Source organism: Lepisma saccharinum, chromosome 3, assembly GCF_977018435.1.
Source record: "Lepisma saccharinum chromosome 3, izLepSacc3.1, whole genome shotgun sequence".
NCBI classification, from domain to species: Eukaryota; Metazoa; Arthropoda; class Insecta; order Zygentoma; family Lepismatidae; genus Lepisma; species Lepisma saccharinum.
This window is the reverse complement of record NC_139231.1, coordinates 72,769,330-72,789,618: the sequence shown is the minus strand read 5'-3', so window position 1 is coordinate 72,789,618 and position 20,289 is coordinate 72,769,330. Positions and strand designations below refer to the sequence as shown.

The 20,289-nt window shown below is 37.6% G+C and overlaps 1 protein-coding gene across 1 annotated transcript; it reads right to left on the bottom strand.

Annotated features, from left to right (window-relative positions):
- Positions 1–4,780: 4,780 nt before the first annotated feature.
- On the bottom strand, positions 4,781–6,482 carry LOC145985846 (uncharacterized). The gene has a single exon (XM_083119945.1). It carries the CDS (start codon positions 6,192–6,194, stop codon positions 5,076–5,078), a length of 1,119 nt encoding a protein of 372 aa, XP_082976071.1. The 5' UTR covers positions 6,195–6,482; the 3' UTR covers positions 4,781–5,075.
- Positions 6,483–20,289: the final 13,807 nt, after the last annotated feature.

Below are 20,289 nucleotides of genomic sequence, written 5' to 3'. Positions count from 1 at the left end.
TGTCCTCTCGCCCTCTCGCTCTCTTTCCAGGGAGAACATACCGCACACATTGTTGACAGTTCAGCGTTGAATACTTAATTAAATCTTTCATAAATGCATTACATAATTTGTAAATTCAACCCCTGAGTTAGTAAAATTTACATTTTGTTGCATTTTCCTTTCGATTCTTTCATGTGAAAAAAAAATAAGGGAAGAAATTCAAAAATACAGGTTTGACTCCTTGTAGTGAATTGTGTTATGGTTAGCAACACAATTTTCTATAACTTGTGCGAGGTGGATGATTTTGGAGTGGTACGAAAGAGAACAGTCAAGTGCACTAGCCCTTAGGTCAGGCTCAGTGTAGTATCTTAGATCGTGTTTGTCGTTCTGCTTAATGTAACAATGTCTGAAACTTTACTGCAAAATTGGCTGAAGAAAGGGATTTTGAAAGAGAGAATGAAACCAGATAGAAAGAAACCGAAAATGGCAAGTAGAAAAGCAGTGTAATATATAGCTATAGGTATAATTTTTTCCAATGAATATCCATAAAACACCAATATAAAATTTACTGACTGAGTATTCGATATAAAACGGCAAATACTTCATGAAGAACCTAAGTGATTCATTCACGTCCATAATTAATGTATGTAATCATTATTGTGACTCTAAGAGTTCTTATCTTAGCAAAAGAAATGATGTATTAGAAAGAGAGTTGTAAAGGGGATGGTGTGGGAGCCGAACAAACTGGTTGCCCGTGCACCAAGTCTAAATCAGGTGCCGAACAAGCAAAACAGATAAAAATAGAAAATGTTAACGTCGTTTGATTGATTGATTGGCTTTATTTTACTTCGCTTCTTGTGCAACTTTTTGGCTAATTTGCGAAGATGGAGATAAGTAATGATATGATGAAATTCATGAATGGACAGGCCCAGGCCAGGATTCGAGCCCGGTACCCGTGGCGTCGTAGCGCGATGTGGTAACCACTCCGCCACGGGGACCGGCTGTTAACGTCGTGTTGCCCTGTGGAAGTACTGGCAGCCTATTAATATAATGTTATTGTCAGTTTGCAAAGAAATATATTTAGTAAAAATTGTCTTGCTTATTTTATCCGCAGTCAGTTGCTTGATAACATATCTCATTTCTTCATATTTTTCAGGAGAAGCAAAAAAAAAAAAATTTAAAAAAATGAGGAATTAAACATAAAAATAAATTTCATTTCAATTAAGTCCCAAATTTATACATGACCATAGACGTACCAGCGGGGCACGGGGGTTCGGCGGCAATTGTCCCCGCCCCCTGGAAAACGAGGCGAGAAAAATTTTGTTTCGTTCATTGTGCTCTTTATGTTGGAAAGTAAGATAAATGTTATTCAATTTTCAAATAATTGAAAACAAAGCATTATCTCAATTTAAGAGGATAATATTCATTGCCTTCCCTGGGAGAGTTTTCCCCCCTCCCCCCACACAAACACCTGGAAGAAAGTGAACAGCTGTGGCGTGAAATGAAAGTATTGACGGTCTGTTTATTTAATAATATGCATTATCAGTTTGCAAAGATATAGTTCTATACATTTTCTTCCTCGCTGTACAATAATTTATTTAAGAGTCATATCAAATCTGTTACTTCAAAATAGTTCTTCTATTAGGTGCCGTATTATCAACTTGTTGTATTCTGTCAAACTTGTATTAGATATACTGAATACCAAATTACCCAATAAAAAGAAGAAATAAATAATTCCAAATGCACATTGGGAACCTTTGTCAAAGGGTGATTTTTTATTAATAAGTCTTCTTTCCTACAATTATGGAAAAAATATTGTAGAGAAACGAGAGGCACTTGAGACATGATATAAGGCCCCGAATTTGATGCAGAGTGTGCCAATGTCTATATTCGTGAAGGGAAGTGAATTGGAGGGGGGTAACCTCTAGAATGCACAAAATGAATCAGGGCTAACATTTTAAAAACAGTCCAAAAACGATTCTTGAGCAGCTACATAAAATCCTATAGTCTCATTTTGTAGATCAGAACGAGAGCTATAAAATAGTATTATGCAACCATTGCAGCCCCAATATTTCCCAACATAATGTACTGTAGTTTCTCCACATATAAGGTTCTCCTGAGCTCAAAGCGTCAGCGATTTACAATCGAAAACAGAAATGTTGAGCGAAATGCAGTGCAGCAAGTTGTTTGGAACCCAGTAAATGCCACGTTTACTTCCTAAATACTGGTTACTTTTTGATAATTATATTATTTGATACAGTGTTGAATAGAGAATGTCAATGTAACTAGTTTAGACCTGAATAAAGTTATTTTATCAGCACCTTTTTTTGCTCCTTTTTGAAAACATTTTCAGAACCCTTTTCCCTTTCCTGACCATAATTTTGAACCTTAAAATCCGTTCCCTAGTTAAAAGGAATGGAATTATGTTGATGAGGAACAAGTGTTATCTTCTGCTCATGGAGGCCTGCAGGATTTTTCCGAGAGAGCAAACGACCCATACACAAGTGTATATACATATATATTTATGGGGCCTCCCCGATGGCGCAGTGGTAGCGTCTTCGCCTTGTAATCATGGGGTTCCCGGGTTCGATACCCGGTAGAGGCACATTGGTTCGGATCCCACTTTAAACTGTAGTAAAATTTTTGACGACGCTGAATTGAAGACGCTGGATCAAAAAATGCGACAACAAATGTTCTGATTAATGAAAACGATGAGTTAGAGAGGAAGTTTCAGATTCTCCATAAGAAATACACTGGAGTTTAAACACATTTATTGATGTTCGTTTTAATTGTTTTTTTTTTTTTTTTTTTTTTTTTTGTTCTGTGTAGCTTATTTATTTTTAATAATCGATACAATTAGCTGTTACGAATTGCCAGATGAGAAATACATGCTCCAGAGTATACCGGAGGTTCTGTGTAATCTTCGATTTACTTTTATAAAATTTACAATGTCGTTGGCGGCTCGTGGTTCAGAATGTTGGTGGTTGCAGCGAATGTATATCGTATATTCCTTCATCAATATATAATATATTTATATAACTTTAATTTGTATATATTTATAATGTAACTATATGTATTTATAATTTTATATGTGAGTGATACGTGACACTTTCGAGGAGTACAATTAAAAATCATCATACAAAATTTGAAGTTTCAATTTATTCGGCAACAATATTATGCAGAATTGTGTTTTTTTGTGATTACGTAAGAAGTACTTTAATGTTCTGATTCAATTGTTAAATATTTTTACGGAAAACTCTGATGAATCGTTGCTTGTAATTGGACTGGATTACTCATCCAATAATATTAATCAATATATTGAACAGTTTTTAATTGTTTCAAATGGAGGCACATGGCACAGTGGTTCGGATCCTACTTTAAACTGTAGGTTGAATCCCGATTAGTCTTTCTATGCATAAAGTGGATTTAAAAAACAACAAATCAAATCAAATTGTTACAAGTTTCAAGCATTGGTATCGGTATCACACATAATTTAAATTAGGTTAAGATTCTTCCCAAAAGAAAATATTTATATTTGCCTAACGTGGACATTTTGCCTGTTGCTCTAGGACACAGGACAGTGAGAATTGAATCCCAGTGTTTGTTGCTGGTCCGTTCTCTTCTTCCCTCACCCGCAGGGGGATCCGAAACGGGTCGCTTGACCTTGGTGTGTTGTAAATCTATTGCAACGACCAAGCTGACTGAAGCAGGGGATAGGAAGAACAGCGTTGAACTTCGCTCCAATACTCCTCGCTGTAGAGATCAGGCCGTTGCTCCGGCTTTGCAACGCTTACCTGTGCGTCTACTCACACACTGTGGAATCTCGCAGGTTGCTTCCTTTCTTTTAACGGATCGTAATGGAATTTGCTTTATGAAGCAATGAAAGGCAAAATATATTTAATAGGGAAAAAAATGAAAAATGTACTAAGAAAAAGTATGAAATTTCATTGTAAAATATTCGGTCGTTGTGCAACACTGCAACAATATCAGTAACCGCCCCTGGTTGTGATTGTTCACATCGAGAACAGATGTCTGCTTGGCAGTCAGATACCCTACCGTTTGATTTTAGGCAGTGTCTGCTGCTACGTTCTTTTTCTGCTGGAACCTCAAAAAAGATGCGCGTGGCAGTAGACTCGGTCTTTGTTTTATCGTGATTTCATCATGCTATGTATGCAATTACGTCTGTAACACATACTGTAAAGTTGTAACGATTACTTTCACAAAAATGTTTTAAGATTAGGTCCCTCAGCATTCTTCTAATAATAAACCTATATGCTCTCGTAGTTAGGTTAACTTCTATTAGCATTAAAATAATATCGCTAAATGCTTTCTAAAGAAAAAGGTTCTAAATTCCCTGTACATTCACTCCCACTAATCATAAACTTGCATTTCTCTCGTCTTAATCTGTTCTTAAGATTTGTAACATCCTCTTAGCAGACGAATTACGTGGCAGGAGCAAATTTGACGCTTATTCTTACTGCTGACACGTGCGTGGCAGCAGACTCGACCTTGATTTTATTTTACTATTTTACTTCGATTTTCTTCCACTTTTGGATAATCGCGAAGATGAGAATGAAAGGTGATAAGATGAAACAATCGCAAACACAAAAGGACAGCACACAACACAAGTCCCACAGAGTATTATCTGGTATTATACTGGCTGAGTCCAGGAGTCAGAGCCTCTTTGGACTGTAAAAATGCAAGATGTTCTACGTGGAAGAGATGTTTGGTAATTGTGAGCCTTCAGTGAAAAAGAGAGAGAGAGAGAGTGTGAGAGAGATTCAGTAATATTTGCCTTGATTTCTATCTTTATTTTCGACACGTAAATTCTACTGTCGTCAATAAGCAGACACAACAAAATGTTTTGTACAAACAAGGAAATTTACAGCAAACAAATTTTAGCTAGTTCTGTAATAATCACAATTCGAAATGGAAAGTTCATGCTTCACAAATTATTATAAACAAGACAATTTATTGGCAATGTGGAATGGACTAGTTATACTCAACGCGGAACAGAGTTTATCTACAAACACTCTGGAGCTAGTGCCTTACATTAATCTTCAAGGGTATTTTCCTTTTGATTTTGAATACCCATTTCAGAGTTTAGAACTGTTTGATTTCAAACTTTCAACCCTTTCAGAACGTGAAGTACGCCCTGGAGTGCTTTCCTCAGGTACTGTTAGAATTCCATTCAGCTTAGGTTCTTCTTCGTCTCCTTCTTGCTTTGATGAGCTACCGTGTTTTACGGATGAACGTCTTTCCACGTTGGCATTCGTATGTTCCGACAAGCTTGTTTCTGATAACGGATGTGGAACTGAACTTTGACGAGGCTTCAGTTCACTAATACTTGAACGGACAGTTTCACTTTTCATTGAACTAATATGACGAGGCCATGTCATTCCTGGTATTTCTGACATCTTAGGAATTTTTCTGCTCTCTCTAACTGGAGTTATATTTGTTGTAGTATACATTTTAGCAATATCGAGACAACTACCGGATAGCAAGTCAACATAGTAGGATTCCTGACTTTTGTCGCCTTGCTGGAAGCACAAGTGACTTTCCGCCCTTGGCATATCTTTGAACTGGGTGCACTGTTCACATTTTATACCGTAATGATCACCAACTGTTTCTTGCCCTCTGTAGTATAGTGTCGGTGATTTCTCTTCTCCCATACGAAGTGCATTGATCACAGACCTGCCATAGCATGCAAATCGTAGGAACACAGTGACATCTCCAACATATCGACGCGAAGAGTTGTGTACAGGAAACGTTGAGTACAGAAAGGCAGAAACGGGAAACTTGGAAGGTTCTGGAGACATGTGAAGCTCTTCAGCGAAACCATCTGCGTACACATCAGTTCTGCCGATGTTTATTGGAAATCCAGACTTTGGCTTGCGGTAGAAGAGCTCAATCCTTCCATTGTAGCTAGACATGGATTTCATGAATGCAGAAGGGGTTGTGGCGAACAGGCATGCTTTACCTGAGCACATGAGCACGGTGATTGTCTCTCTCTTTTCTAAAGGAGTACTCCTCCTTGTAGACTCTGGTTGCGTGACCTCCAGAAGTGGACACCGGTGAAAATCAACCGTGATGCTCAAAGGTGGCAAAGGTTCCCTTCTATCCATTTCTGAAGGCAATGACGAGCTCTTCGGTATTAACACACTTTCCACAAAAATTTCTAATAAATACAACTGGTTGACCTCTAGTACATTCATGGTTGGAACTTCAAAAACAACTAATAATTTGCATGAACTTTATAATATAAGATTCTCTAATTAAAATGCATTCTCCGTTACTATCAATTTAGTAATCAAACATTACGTTGATTATTCATATTTGTTACACGTGTGAAATCATATTAGGCTAGTTTGAAAATTCTTAGAAATATTCATATTTGTTACCTTAACTTTCTGAATTTACAACACATAAAATTGATATTATAAATTTTTGTTCACAAATTTGTTAGCTATACTTGTACTCCATTATCTCGAAATTTAGGAAACATTTTCATGGGTCGTAAACATGCTATAAACTAAATATCTTCTTCTTCTTCTTCTCTGATTAGATAGCCAGATCTCATTTGACTATTCGAATTCGAGTATTCACTAAATACTCAAGAAATGTGCTAATACGTTAGGATTGATACCTGAAACTGTATATATATTTTAAATTGAGCTTTCACTATAGCTGTCATTTTTGAAACGAAACAAATAATTTCCATCGAACTTCTTAAACCTAATTTCACAAATTATACTTCTCAGAAGCGTAGGTGTGTTACACTTTTCAAACTTTATAGTTATATATTTTTTAATCAAGTTCAGTAATGATGATTCAGTAAACATGTTTCTAATTAAGATGTGACGCGTTCTTCCTAATTGGTGCCGACTCGGTGGCCGAATACGTTGAGTGGTAGAGTTACGATCTCGTCTATACTGAAGGTACCGGGTTAAAATCGTGGCACAGATAAGGGTATCTGTGACTGTGGCCTGCACATGTGAGTGTCCATTTGTCAATTTCATCTAATCATCATTTATCCTCATTAACGTGGTTAGCCTAAACGCGGTTTTCAAATTGATAGGGAGGGAGAATTTTTCTATCTCCTCTGCATTTTCATTTGCAGCCCGGGAAAGAATAATTTCTGCCGTCATACCATCACATTTTTTTATTATTCATCAACAAACATTATATGAAATATTGTATAATAATAATATTATGTAATATAATATTATATGTACAGCACCAAAGACATAGTTATACGGTTTCCATTCGAAAGGATAGTTGATAATTTAAGAGAGGAAACTGTTATGTAATTAATGGGTTATAGTGTAAATAAGCCGATGCTTCCAAACCTTATTTTGTTGAAACAATACAAAATAACCAGTATTAATGTCATCTATATGTTGAGATTTTTGTTGTTCTTGGTTTTGTTTTTCGTTTATATAGTTAAGTAAGTTCACATAGTGCTGTATGGAATTTAGACCCATTTTTACATTTTCAAAGTTCTAAAAAGTCACCTGGCATCAAAATAGGAAGATAAACAAAGCGCTTTAGATTCTAATGATTTGCAAGGTGTAGTTCCGAGATCTGAGATCTGGTTCAAATCGAGACGGCTGCAACGCAATACAATGGCACTGCATTGAGGAGGCATCTGTATTTTGTTTGATTGAGATGACGCATGACCAGTAGCGGCTTCTGCCTATTCGCACATTCGCACGTGCACACCCAAATAAATCTTTAATGCAATTAATTTTTATTATACTTATTGACTTAATACTGTCTCCTTCAAGACATCAAACGTTCCCACGCCCAATCGGCGACCATATCTTCGTGTTACGAGCGACTACAGACAGGTTCGTTCGTTTCGCACAAGTGGCAGTGTGCTCAGATGCCGCTGTTTGCAGAACGTAAGGAAATAGAAGGATTGGCGCCTGTAGCTTGCAGTATTATGGGCTTGACGAGCACCAACAGTGCTGTGTTCACACAGTGTTGCAATCCCATTCCATTCGAGATCGTGTGGCGGAGTGGACGCAGCCCACACATCATCGTAAATCGAGGGTATTTTTTAAGGGACATTTCTATGGTATCTTCGCCCACACTGTTGTTCCGAGCATGCCGAGCGCAAGAGAGAAGAGGAGGAAGGAGAGGGGCAACTGAGAGCGAAACGCGTGTTTTAAACAATGTCTTGCATTGCCTTTGCTTAGTGCAGCAGCTTGGTCATAATAAACTGTCCTTATGGCGCTGTAGTCGATCAACGCGGGTGGGGGGATCGTTTATCAGTCAGCTGTTTTCATTGTGTACTATTGATTGTGTGTTTCATTGTTGATTTCGCGTGATTTTGTTATTTTGGTCACTCGGTCATTAGAAATAAACAACTGCTAGATAGATTACAACTGATTTTCTGCATGTTGTCTTTGGATCGGCTACGTTGTTTGCAGTAGCGGCTTCAGATAAAATTTTCATCCGGGCGAGGTGTTGCCCCCTCTTTGCCACTCTGGTGCTTCTACTTTCCACCTTGCTCCAATGTAAATCATGGTCATGGTATATATTTACGATTTTGATGACGAGAAATAATAGCCTTATTTTAAAAATACTTTGAGTGTTACTGTTAAAGAACATGTTTATTGTATGTGCTATTTAATACATATCTAATGACCAGAGCTAGGAATTTTAGGTGCAAAAATTTGCCAATAAAGGTGCAAAAAAGGTGCCAATTTTTGTACAAAAAAGGTGCTAAAATAGGTGCTAATTTTCAGATGTGAAATTTATTGTAAGCAGTGCATACATATATGATTCAACTTGTCTGGATAAACATAGAGTATTCTCTGGTTTTAAATCGTTTAATATAACTAAGCAAAGAAAATTCTCTGATACATTAGAAAGCGACATGAAGGAAAACATGCTTCTTCTTACTTGCTTAGAATTAGTCATCTAGAAAACTGTTAAAATAGATTACATTCAAAATTTCTATGTTCTTCTGAGTGAGGCTACATCTGCGGTCACTAAGCAGATACTTGTAAGTTGAAAAAGAACGTTCAAAGTCAACAGACACAAGTGGTGCGTATTTTGTTTTCAACCGGTAATCCACATCCTTGTTGGTTGCGACTTCTTGAACATCAGGTTTTTTGGCTAAACTTTGTTCTAACTTCTCTTTCCCGACCCCTTGCAGCTCTCGTTGAACATCCATCAAAACAGCCCACTGTGCTTCCTTTTCAGGACACTGCTCCTCCAGTTTTGTGATTGCAGTAGTAAGGAAAGAGAAGCCATGTACAATATAGAGTTCATCTTGCAATTCCTGTTTAACTGCAAGTTTTTTGGCGTTTTCTACAGCTGAGGAATCACTAGGCAAAGCATCTAAAAATTTCGATATTGTGTGGAAATGATTGCAAATAAACACGCAGCTTTTAACCATGTACCCCATCTAGTGAGAAACAAATTCGTTCACATACGTATATTCATCTTTAAGAGCTTCACAAACTCGATGCAAAGCATGAACAATGCAGGTCACATGTTTTAAGTTAGGATACATATTCTCCAGATTTCTTCAGATTATAAAATGCAGCTAACATGTAAGATGCTTGGTCTGTAAGAACTAACCACACACTATCATATTTTACGCCCTCCAGCCACAATACAAAACATGTATCATTGAAACTTTACATTACACTAGCATTATCTGTTTTTCCGAGAAAATAAGTTTTTAAAAGCATGGGTTTCACTTGATGTCCATTGAGAGGTGGTACTAAAATGTTCAAAACGTACTTGTTTTGCCTATCTGTGGTTTCATCTAGTATGAAATAGACTGGAGGTCAGCTACTACTTGCCTGATATGCGAGATTTTAGCTTCATAAAGAGGTTGAAGGTAAGATTTCCTTAAGGTGCTCTCATCTGGAACTGACTTCGCAGTATATTTTTGCAAATATGATTTCATGACAGGATTGTTAAGTTTCGAAAGAGGTATTCCACACGCTATATATGTCCTTGCTGTCTCACTGAAAAATTCATTTGTATTTATGCAACTCGAAGATGCAAGCGCCTCACCAATGAATTGCTGTCGCTTCCCACCTTTACTATCTCGTAGTTCTTTATTCCTGACGTGCTTCCCACTTTGTAGATGCTGCACAACCCGAGTGCGTTGGTGTCATCAACAGCAATAGAAATATCACACACATCACACCTCAGAACAGATCCATCACTCTGAATGCCGTCACCGCTAAACTATTTAACAATGTCCTGCAGTTTCCCAACATTTACTTTATGTTTTGGCATGGTGAACAATCAAATCAGATGCATCGATCAGTCGATCACAGACTGCAGTTACCTTGTTCGCTGAGACTGGAGAAGGAAACTAAAACAAAACAGCTTTCCTACAACAATTCGTAAACAATACAGCATAGGGCAAAAAGTATCAATTGTAACGCGTCATTGTTGTCACTGTTTAAAGTCCGCGCTTACTACATTAACGTCCAAGAACTGAAGAAAGCCGATTCATTGTTGTGCGGTAAACAAGAATCGCGTGCCAAGAAGCCGTGCCTCGAATGTGAGTGGGGTTAAACAGGCCGCAAGTTGTATTAAAATATATGATAAAGATGCAAAATGGGCGAAAAGGTGCAAAAGGTTCTGAGATTGTGAAAAGGGTGGAAAAGGTTCCGAGATTGTGAAAAAGGTGCAAAAAGGTGCAACCGAAACACCATGAGTAGAGTTCAATACCTGCTTATTTTGGGGATGAGTAGCTTTTTTACCCGTTTTCACACAAAGAAATTTCAGGTGCAGCACCTAACATTCCTAGCTCTGCTAATGACATCAAAGTAACAGTAATCACTTAGCTTAAATTCTTACATAATTTTGCAATATGCTTATTAAGTTATTCAGCAGTAACTTCAATTAATTCTTGATAACAATGAATCCAACTCTTTTTAAAAACAAATAGCCACACAACCGGTGGAGGCACATAGTGGTTGGGATCACACTTTACACTGTAGGTTGTGTCTGCTTTTCTATGGGTGGATCTAAAAAATAAACTCAAACAAATAAATAGCCAATGCTGAAGTGCACACCCATAGAGCCAGACCACCAGCCGCCACTGCGCATGACATGCACTTCCGTCAACAATACTTACTATCTACGCAGCACGTTGCGTGAAGTAAATAATTTCTATCCAGTGGTTACCTAAACACAGTTCATGGTCGCACAAATTCACAATTTTGAAATTCTGTCACATTTATTTTATTCTTTAATTACTTTCAATGGGAACGTGAAGTTTAGATCAAAATTTAATCTAGTTAGAATTACAAACATTCTGTGCTTTAATACGATAGAATAAGAACTTGAGAAATACAGTTGTAAAAAAAAAGACAAAAATGAATGTACGCGCGACGACAAGTTTGGGGAACTGCTGAGGCGCGCCCAAGGATCGTAGCGGGCTAGGCTAAAGCTCAAGTAGTTTGAAATTCGCTCGCTAGATGGCTGACCATGCAGCTTCCGAAGCCTGAACTGGTTTACCAGCAAGCCCCTCCCTTCTTCATGGCACCATCACATCTGTAGGGGTCGACCAAGGAAAATAAACTTTTAATTACTGCTTTGAGTGGTAATGTGGTGTTTCGCCACAACAGATCGTTCTATATTTCCCCCTTGGCGTTGTTTCGGCACAATTATTACAGCTCTATAAATAGCAATACAATTACCATATCATTTGGTCCATTTGCAATATATAAAAAATAACTACTCCCTCTGTCCCATAATTATAGCCCGGTATGACAAAATGGTAGTACAGAAATGACAGACGAAGAGGCAGATGAAAAGCACAATTTGTACTGATCCTTGAGTAATAAAGTTGTATGACTCATTCCCGTGTTTCATGTTCTTCTTCTGTATACACCAATGTCACAGTTTGAATATCGGACAATTATTATGACATAACAAACAAAAATGTACCGGACAATGATTATGGGACAGAGGGAGTATATATTATACAATAGTGTTCAATCTTCCTCCACACTGCACTGGAGTGACTATATTTTTATTTAGCCTATTCTAACAATGCTTTGTTATCACAGATTACTATCATTTCTACAACTTACTCCTACGGTAGAGAGTTTTAGCATAGAGTAATGGCTCTACTGTTCGTTCATACGGATTATTTTTTTTTTGCGCTAGGTGTTCAATTGTTTGTTCATACGGTTATGTAAACGCTAGATGTTCAATTGTTCGTTCAATCTGTAATTTTTACTCTAGATGTTCAATTGTTCTTTCATTTGGGTTCATCCAGCATGAAATTGATTAAGGATATTCGTGCCATCTTGTGCTTGTTTACTAATCTTTGTTTACCAATGATGAGTTTGAAACAACACTAAAGAACAGGCAAGCGCTTTGTTACTACCCTTCGCTTTCTGCCATTAAAGTCCAATCGCGATGACGATGATTGCATGCAATTGATGAGAGAACAGTTTTCGAATTGAAGAGAATAAACCAGGGAATTACCCTCTCTACATTTTTACTTCAGTTCCGAAGCAGGAAAAGAATTTCCAGTTTCTATATTTCCTTCATTTAAATTTCGAGTTAATTTAAGCTAATGTGCCAGTCCAAATTTTCGGTTTTACATTAAAATTTACATTAAATAGATTGTTTGCGAAGCAATTTAGTGACATTTTCTTCTCGCCTCTTCCCACAAAAAATAGTTGTTAAAGTCACGTGGAATTAAACTTGAAGGTACTGGTGCCTCATTAAATTAATATTGTTTGATTTATTTTACTTTGCTTTGACTAATCGCGAAGATGGGGATGATATGATGAAGGTTAAATTAATATTGGAATTGGTTTGCAATATATATGATTAGAAAACAATTTACTGTCAAATTTGTCTTCATGCAAATATAATAATAATAATAACAACAACAATTCTGATAGAAGTAAGAGTTCTCAGAGATGTGTGGAGGTGGCCACTGAATTCTATTCTTGATTTGAGCGTATAAATCTCTGGCAATTGCTCTGTGTATGTATAAATGCTATTCAAGTTTGATTTCTGTGTAGGTATTGAAACTAACTTGTTTTATACCGTTCCATTTAATACTTATAATAATAATGCATGCTAATTGAGAAAAATACATTTGTATTATTTGCCGGAGAAATAGAAATAAATGTTTCCATTTGAGATAAGGGATTCTTGACGGCTTATAATTAGGATATAAGTAGCCATTTTTTGTTGTCTAAACTTTGAAAGATAGAAGAGTCTTAAATTACATGATATTAAACGTAAAGAAATAAGACAAGTTTGGCTACGATCTGAACCGTTAGAGAAAATAAATTTTCACCTTCTACATCAAGAAATAGAACACTTTACATGCCATTGCATCCCAGGTTGAATGTACGCAGAAACTCTCCAATTATAAGAACGTCTGAATCTTTTAATGAGTTGTCATTATTATATAATTTGGACATAGTCTTTAATACATCTTGGAGGCACCATTTTGTAAAATTTTGTCTTTCATTGAATCGGACTGCAATCTGTGTTTGAACTGTACTTATGAATCTAGGACAATTGCGATGAAGCCAAAATCACAGACAATTGTGATGATTTTGACGATGAAGGTAATTTTACAAATGAATGGTAGGACAACTGCGACGATCAGAATGACTAGCCCACAGGTGCACCTTAATTGACAACACTTCATTCCTAACTCCCACTGCTAAGTCTGAAATCACAGAAAGTTGAATCCAGTCGTCTGCTTATCTGTCCTGAGGAACACAGGTTTTCTGTGCAGGTGTCACAAATATCTGGAACCAGAAAAGGAAGAAGCGTGACATTAAAATTGACAAGAGAGTTGGAAAGTGTCTGTTGGCTCTAGCCCATGTTCAAAAACTTGATTGAACCAAATTCCCAGCCAAGTTTGACGAAGCACTTCCGTGCTGACAAGAAATACAGGAAAAGAGGAAATAGGTATGACTGACGATGTGTGGATTAACATTAATTTTAAACACGCCAAAGTGGTTGTAATGCAAGTACGTTTACAAGCTACCTTGCCAGTCTTAAAGCCTGGAGAAAGTGTGAGAGGAATCGGTGTTCTATTCGAAAATATCAAAATTTCACTTGTACGAGGTATTGTACGGGGTGTTAAGTCACCCTTCAATTTGATAGAAGATGTAAAATGTCATCGCAATTGTCCACCCGCTCTTTCACTTCTGTGTTCATTGCAATTGTCCGCCATCGCAAAATGTCCTGCTACCGTACTTATAATGTGTTATAACACCATTATTTTAAAATTATTTATTTTTTCTTTGAATCGTCCTGTAGAAGTTACATATTATATATTCAACATAAGTGAGAGTTTAGTCCTGTGATGAACATGAATATGAACCAATATTCATTTTGAGCTTGCAGTAAGTACGAGTTTAATGAATGCCGTGCAAATTTCAACACATATATCCAGTACGTAAACGAAACTTTTTTAAAAAGTTCATAATGTATTCCAAAGAAGTTTCTACGGACGATGCTTTTTTGCGAAGCTATAGATTGATGTATTGGGTTATAAATTATTTAAAACGTTTGCGAGAGGAGAAATAACCGAAGAGAATTACTTGGCATGTAAGACAGAAGGTTGTTGGTGTGTAAGGCTGATCAATTCGAAATACCTTTATTGATCTTTGCTCTCTGTCACTTAACATTGGACATCAATCATTGGATTCCTTTACCTAGAGGCCATCGCTCGCACATCAGCTAGCAAAAGGTCCGTTGCTCTTCAGTGCTTCTTTTTAGAAATTCAGTTTCAATATTCCCATAACAAGAAAAAAGCTCAATATTTCCTTATGAAATTCTTGGGGATCCTGGTTGAATTATGGTTCTAACGCGACAGTTTATCTTTTATTTATCGTTTTATCCATCTCTTCCACACAGTCCATCTGCGTTAGTTGCAACAATTAACGCAGGTGCACATTATTATTATTATTATTGAAGCCGTTTGAAGAGTATGTATTCACCGGTATTCACCCAGTGGTACGAGGATCGGTCAATAAGGAAGGGAAATGGCACTGGTGTTGCAACATATCGCAAGGGCCTGGGCGAGATTATAATGTGAAGCCCCCACCTCTCTCTAAATTTTTAATCTCAATGTGAATCCATAAAAAAATCTTCCGGCATATATTAGCAAATATTATGAAATTTAAATTATAATAAAAATTACTACTTAACAAACTCCCATCCGAAGGTCTATGGCTGCAGCAACACAAGCCTTCCATCTGTCCCTATCCTGGGCAAGATGAATCCAATCTTTCCCATCCTTACCGATTTCCTTTAGGTCTACACAAAAAAATCCCATCAGGGAATATTATCGACATGAAGGGTAATTATTATTAATGTATTATTAACCCAACCTAACCGACAGGACAATGGGATCCAAGGTAGGCAACATCACAAGCTCTGCGCTCCCTTATGAATGACTCTTCAAGTCGATAATATTCCCTGGTGGGAAATTTTTTGTGTGCAAGCCGAAACAGGATAAGGCGAAATGGGATGTCCCATTTCGCCTTAGAAAGTTCGTGTCACATAAATCATTTGAAATTCTATTGGGGGAGGTGAAAACTCAATAAGGCGAAATGGGATAAGGCGAAACGGGAGGACACTCTTTTCCAGAATTGACCTGGTCGATAGCCCGAAGAGAATATATTCATCATTCGTCGCCAGGAAAGCTTCAAGACTTACTATTCTTATTTTATGTTCCAATAACATAACATATTTTTAACAATAATAAATTACTGATTACGTATGAATATTAGGATTTATACAGTGTTTTCTCTACAGAGTGTTAATGTACAGTTTTCGTTATTTTGAGTTGATTCATTTTTCTATATTTTGGAAGCAAAAGGAAATTTGAATACATTGTTAATTTGCGGAACACAGTACTATTCGAATACTTCTTAGAATTGAATGTAAAAAATACACAGCAAGCTGCACGACATGAATCAGCCTTTTTCTGTAAGCGACTGTATTGTTGATTGTCGGGTCAGGGGAACGGGGTGCCTATCGGTGTTTTTTTTTTTTTTTCGCGTTCCTTGCAACTTTTCAATTGTATGTCTAGCTGTAATAGTACCATAACGTTGGAGAACACATCCACCGTGCAAAATCCCAGGGAGGATGGGGGAATCTCCCTCTCACCAACGATCTTGTTCTAAAATTTTCTGGGGGAGAAGTAGTTTTCTGGTAGCACCGTTGAGCCTTGTTTCCATGTTAATAAAACATTAAAATGCTGACCAAGGCAAAATTTATTGTAATAAAAATAATCATTAAAAACGCAACGTTTCCACCCTCTAACAGGGTCTTCTTCAGACGAAGATTCACAATAAATTGATGAAAGATACAATCATCATCCAATATATATAAAGCCCCAATCCCACCACTGACTGACTGACTGACTCACTGACATAAATGTTCTCCATGAAGGAAGCCCCGGAGGCGAAAAATGCCCGATTACGACCCCCATGAAATCGTCCCAAAAGGCCGAGAAAATTCAAAAATAGCTCAATTGGCCCTTCATTAAGGGAGAAAATGCCCTTTTTTCATGTCCTTAACAACCCTTTTGCAGCATGCATTGTTTCCTTTAATTCTTAATTGTCTAGCTACATTACTAATGTGTGACATTACTTCTCACAGATCACACACAGATGAATGAACTTCTGGTTTTGAAAAGGTGCCTCAAACAAGAGGGCATCTACATAAGAAGAAGATTCAGTCCAGATACAATTACGCATATATTGTTATATTCAATGCGAAAATATCTACATCGTGCTTGTTTTAACTAAATGTTTAGAGGCATGATAACAAACAATTCTTTAGAGCTTGCCGTGCTTGTTGTTGTCCATGGAAACGGACGTTGCTAGGGAACTTCAAGAAAGTTTATTTTCACCCCGAAAACTACTGTAAGGGAATTTTGTAAGACTTTTCGAATTTCAAAATATGTGCGTCAGAATTTATTACAGAGGAGAGGTAGGAATTTGAGGGGAATGATGGAAAGGAATTATTTTTCAATTACGTTTAAAAATGTCAACAGAAATAAATGTTGCTCTTCCAATTTAGTGTCGCTATTGAATTCGTATGTATAGAACATCTAATTACCTATTTTGAAACGGATATTACTTACCCAATTTATTGTTAAGAAAATAGACAACAATATTTTGAATATTTGTGCAATATTAGAGCCCGTACGCACATAACGTTACGTTCTAAACTTTTCAAATAAGTAAAAGCACTTACTCGTTTCCGTTCCTCCAATCATACACTCAGATATTTTAACCCTTTCGGGGCGGGGCCTATAGATGTCAGAAGTAACAAAAGGACGGATGACGAATATTTCGTCAAACAAATATTTTAGTAATAAAAGTTTAATAAACAGGAAACCGAATTAAAAAAACACACGGAATCTTTTTGGGTTTAATCTCCAAGCTTTCATCTCACATCTGCCGTCATCGCCGAGTAGACTCCGACGTCATTCTCGCGTCGCCAGGCTGATTGTTGTGCTGTCGTATTCGCCTTTATACGTATAACTTGGGGCAATCAGCGATCAGTGGCGGTTTGCCCTGATCGATGGGTGCATTTCTCTTGGAGTTTCCGGTCAGTTGTGATAAACATTCTCCTTGACCTTGAGTTTTCTTCTTCTTCTTTTTTTAAAAAATACTATTTGTATTATCGTTTTGATACTATGTATTCGCCATTACATAACTTGGGACAATCAGCGACAAGTGGTGGTTTGCCCAGATCGATGAGTGCTACCGGATGGGAGCTAGCCAAACTTTGAAAAAAAAATAATAATAATAATAATTGAAATTCCTCTGTCTGTTGCTTCCAAAAATGGCTACACATCGACATGTTTACCTTACTTAACGAAAGCCTTGGGAATTCTGAATAAAACGAGACCTGATTGGCATTTCTCGTGTTATTACAACTTTTTTTTTAAAAAATATTTTCCAACATGTTACATTTTGCTTAAAATGAGCCCCGTCCTTGGGGAATTTCCATGCATGACGAATATTTCGTCATCCGCCTCGAAAGGGTTAAAAGGCATTTAGAGCATTGAAGAACACAAAAAGTGACCGGACGTCACGCCGGCGAGCGTACAAGACGTGGCCAAAGGGTACGTCGAAAGTGCGCGAGTCTTATAATACACTCCCAGAACAGGGTCTATTCACAAAACAACATGAAGGCACCAGTCCTTATAAGAGAACATTTCCTGTCAGGAATTCCTGAGTTTGGAACCTCCTGACAGTTAATTGACACTACCTGACAGGTGATCAACAGGTACCTGGTGAGAGTCTATGCCTTATCAATTCCTCAAGGTCTGGATGTGGACAGATTCCTTATCACCTGGACTTCTTCCCACCTCTTTTATTTCTTCCTTACATTCTTATTTCCTCCTTCCTTTCTCTCATCCTTTCCACTCTTTCTAACACTCCTTTCCATTCTTCGTCGATTTTCAGTTCCCCATTCCAGTTCATTATTTTTTCCTCTAATTTTTTCTCTATTTCCTTGGCCTATTTCCACTTCCTCACTAGTCCTCTCTTCTCCCTACCTATCTTCCTAACCTTCTCCCATTCCACGTCGTGTCCCTTTTCTTTTATGTGTTTGAATATAGCATTTTTCTCCCTCTTTAGTCTTACGTCATCCATATGTTCAGTGGCGAAGCGTGACATAGTCACGTAGTCATCGCAAGATTTACTAAACGTCAGGGTCGATCTTTCAACGGGGGGGGGGGGGGTATAATATTTCTCTGCGATAAACGCCAAGGTCATTTTCCATTCAACGTAAAAGCTCATACCACAGATCTTAGTCTACAAAATACATATTTGTATCCCATATATTGCGTTGTCGCCTTGTATTGCAGGGGTCCCGGGTTCAATTGCCGGTAGAGACACATAGTGGTTCGGATCCCACTTTAAACTGTAGGTCCAGTCCTTATTAGCCACCTGTGCATAAAGTGGACTTAAACACCAACTCAATCAATTAATCGACACAATACGATGAGAATTATTAAATATGATTATACCGTTCAATATGTGTTTTTCCTTTTAACAAGTGGAAATAGCGTACATTAGCAGTGGCGTGCCCAGGATTTTCGAAAGGGGTACTTTTCTTTAGTAATCATTTCCTCTTTTCTGCCATCTTTTTCTATACCTTTGACGTTATTATTTTTATATTGAGCCTAAGCAGAGATTATGACCCTCACCAACCTCTTCTAGAGTACGCCGCTGGGCACTCGAAAGAATATTGATGACTCCAGAAAAACTCTGTCGTCTGACTGTAAACATGGGGATGGGGGCTGAAAAAAGGCCTGTTACGACCCAGACCTTCAAGAGAATTGCCTGTTCGGAAGCGTTCGGCTGTACTCGGCACCGGCAGAGACCAGAGAGATTCGCACCATTCGGCGATGAGCTGCGCAGTCGAATACCATTGCCTTCAATAAGAAACTTCTCAGGAGAGTTCGGTGCGAGTGGGTAGTACCTGGCCCTCATTTCGATGCGCTAAACTTAGCGAATCTCTTGCGTATTTCGAGTTGTTTCATGCTGTCGCAAGGCTTATTTCGCACAAATATGCGAATATCCTGACTTATTATTATTATTATTTTTAGTTCTTCTCTAAAATATTTAAAATGCAATATTTTTAGTATTTTGCTTGGTCATCGCAGCATCTCCCTCTCCTTACGTGCTTCAACCTGTCTCTTTTTCGTTTCTCCTATGTACACACTACCACATTATCCTTGCACTGAACCGCATAGATAATCCCTTCCTCTTCCTCTTCTCTGTTTTCTTCCTTCTTCTTGTTCCCTATCCTTAAAATGCTGCGGCCTTCCTTTCTGTATGTTCTTATGCCCGCTTTTCTAAATACTTTTCTTATCGTCTCTGTGGCTTTCCCCATACTCCTTATACCAAACCACCTTTCTTTTTCTTTCTCTTCCCCCTCTACTGTTTCTTTATCTTCTTTCTTCCTTCTTCTTCTGTCTTCTTTTTCATACCCATTCTTTCTAGCTGCTTCCATAGGATCTCTATTTTGCTTTCTTTTTCCTCTTCTTATGTACATATTTTCTTGATTCTGTCTTTCATGTTCTTTATAAAATTTCTTTTTGTCCCCTCACTCACATCACTTCTTTTAGACCCCTGTTGCTCACTTTTTCTGATTGCAAGTGCTCTCAATCTCCTTTCCTCTCTCCTTTTTCGTTCTTTTTTTGTAGGAAACTTATCTTCTCTTCCTATTCTATTTCAAGCTCCAGCAATAATATACCTCGTGCTTCATCTTCTATTTCTTTGACAAATATGTCCAGCTGCCTCCTTGTTC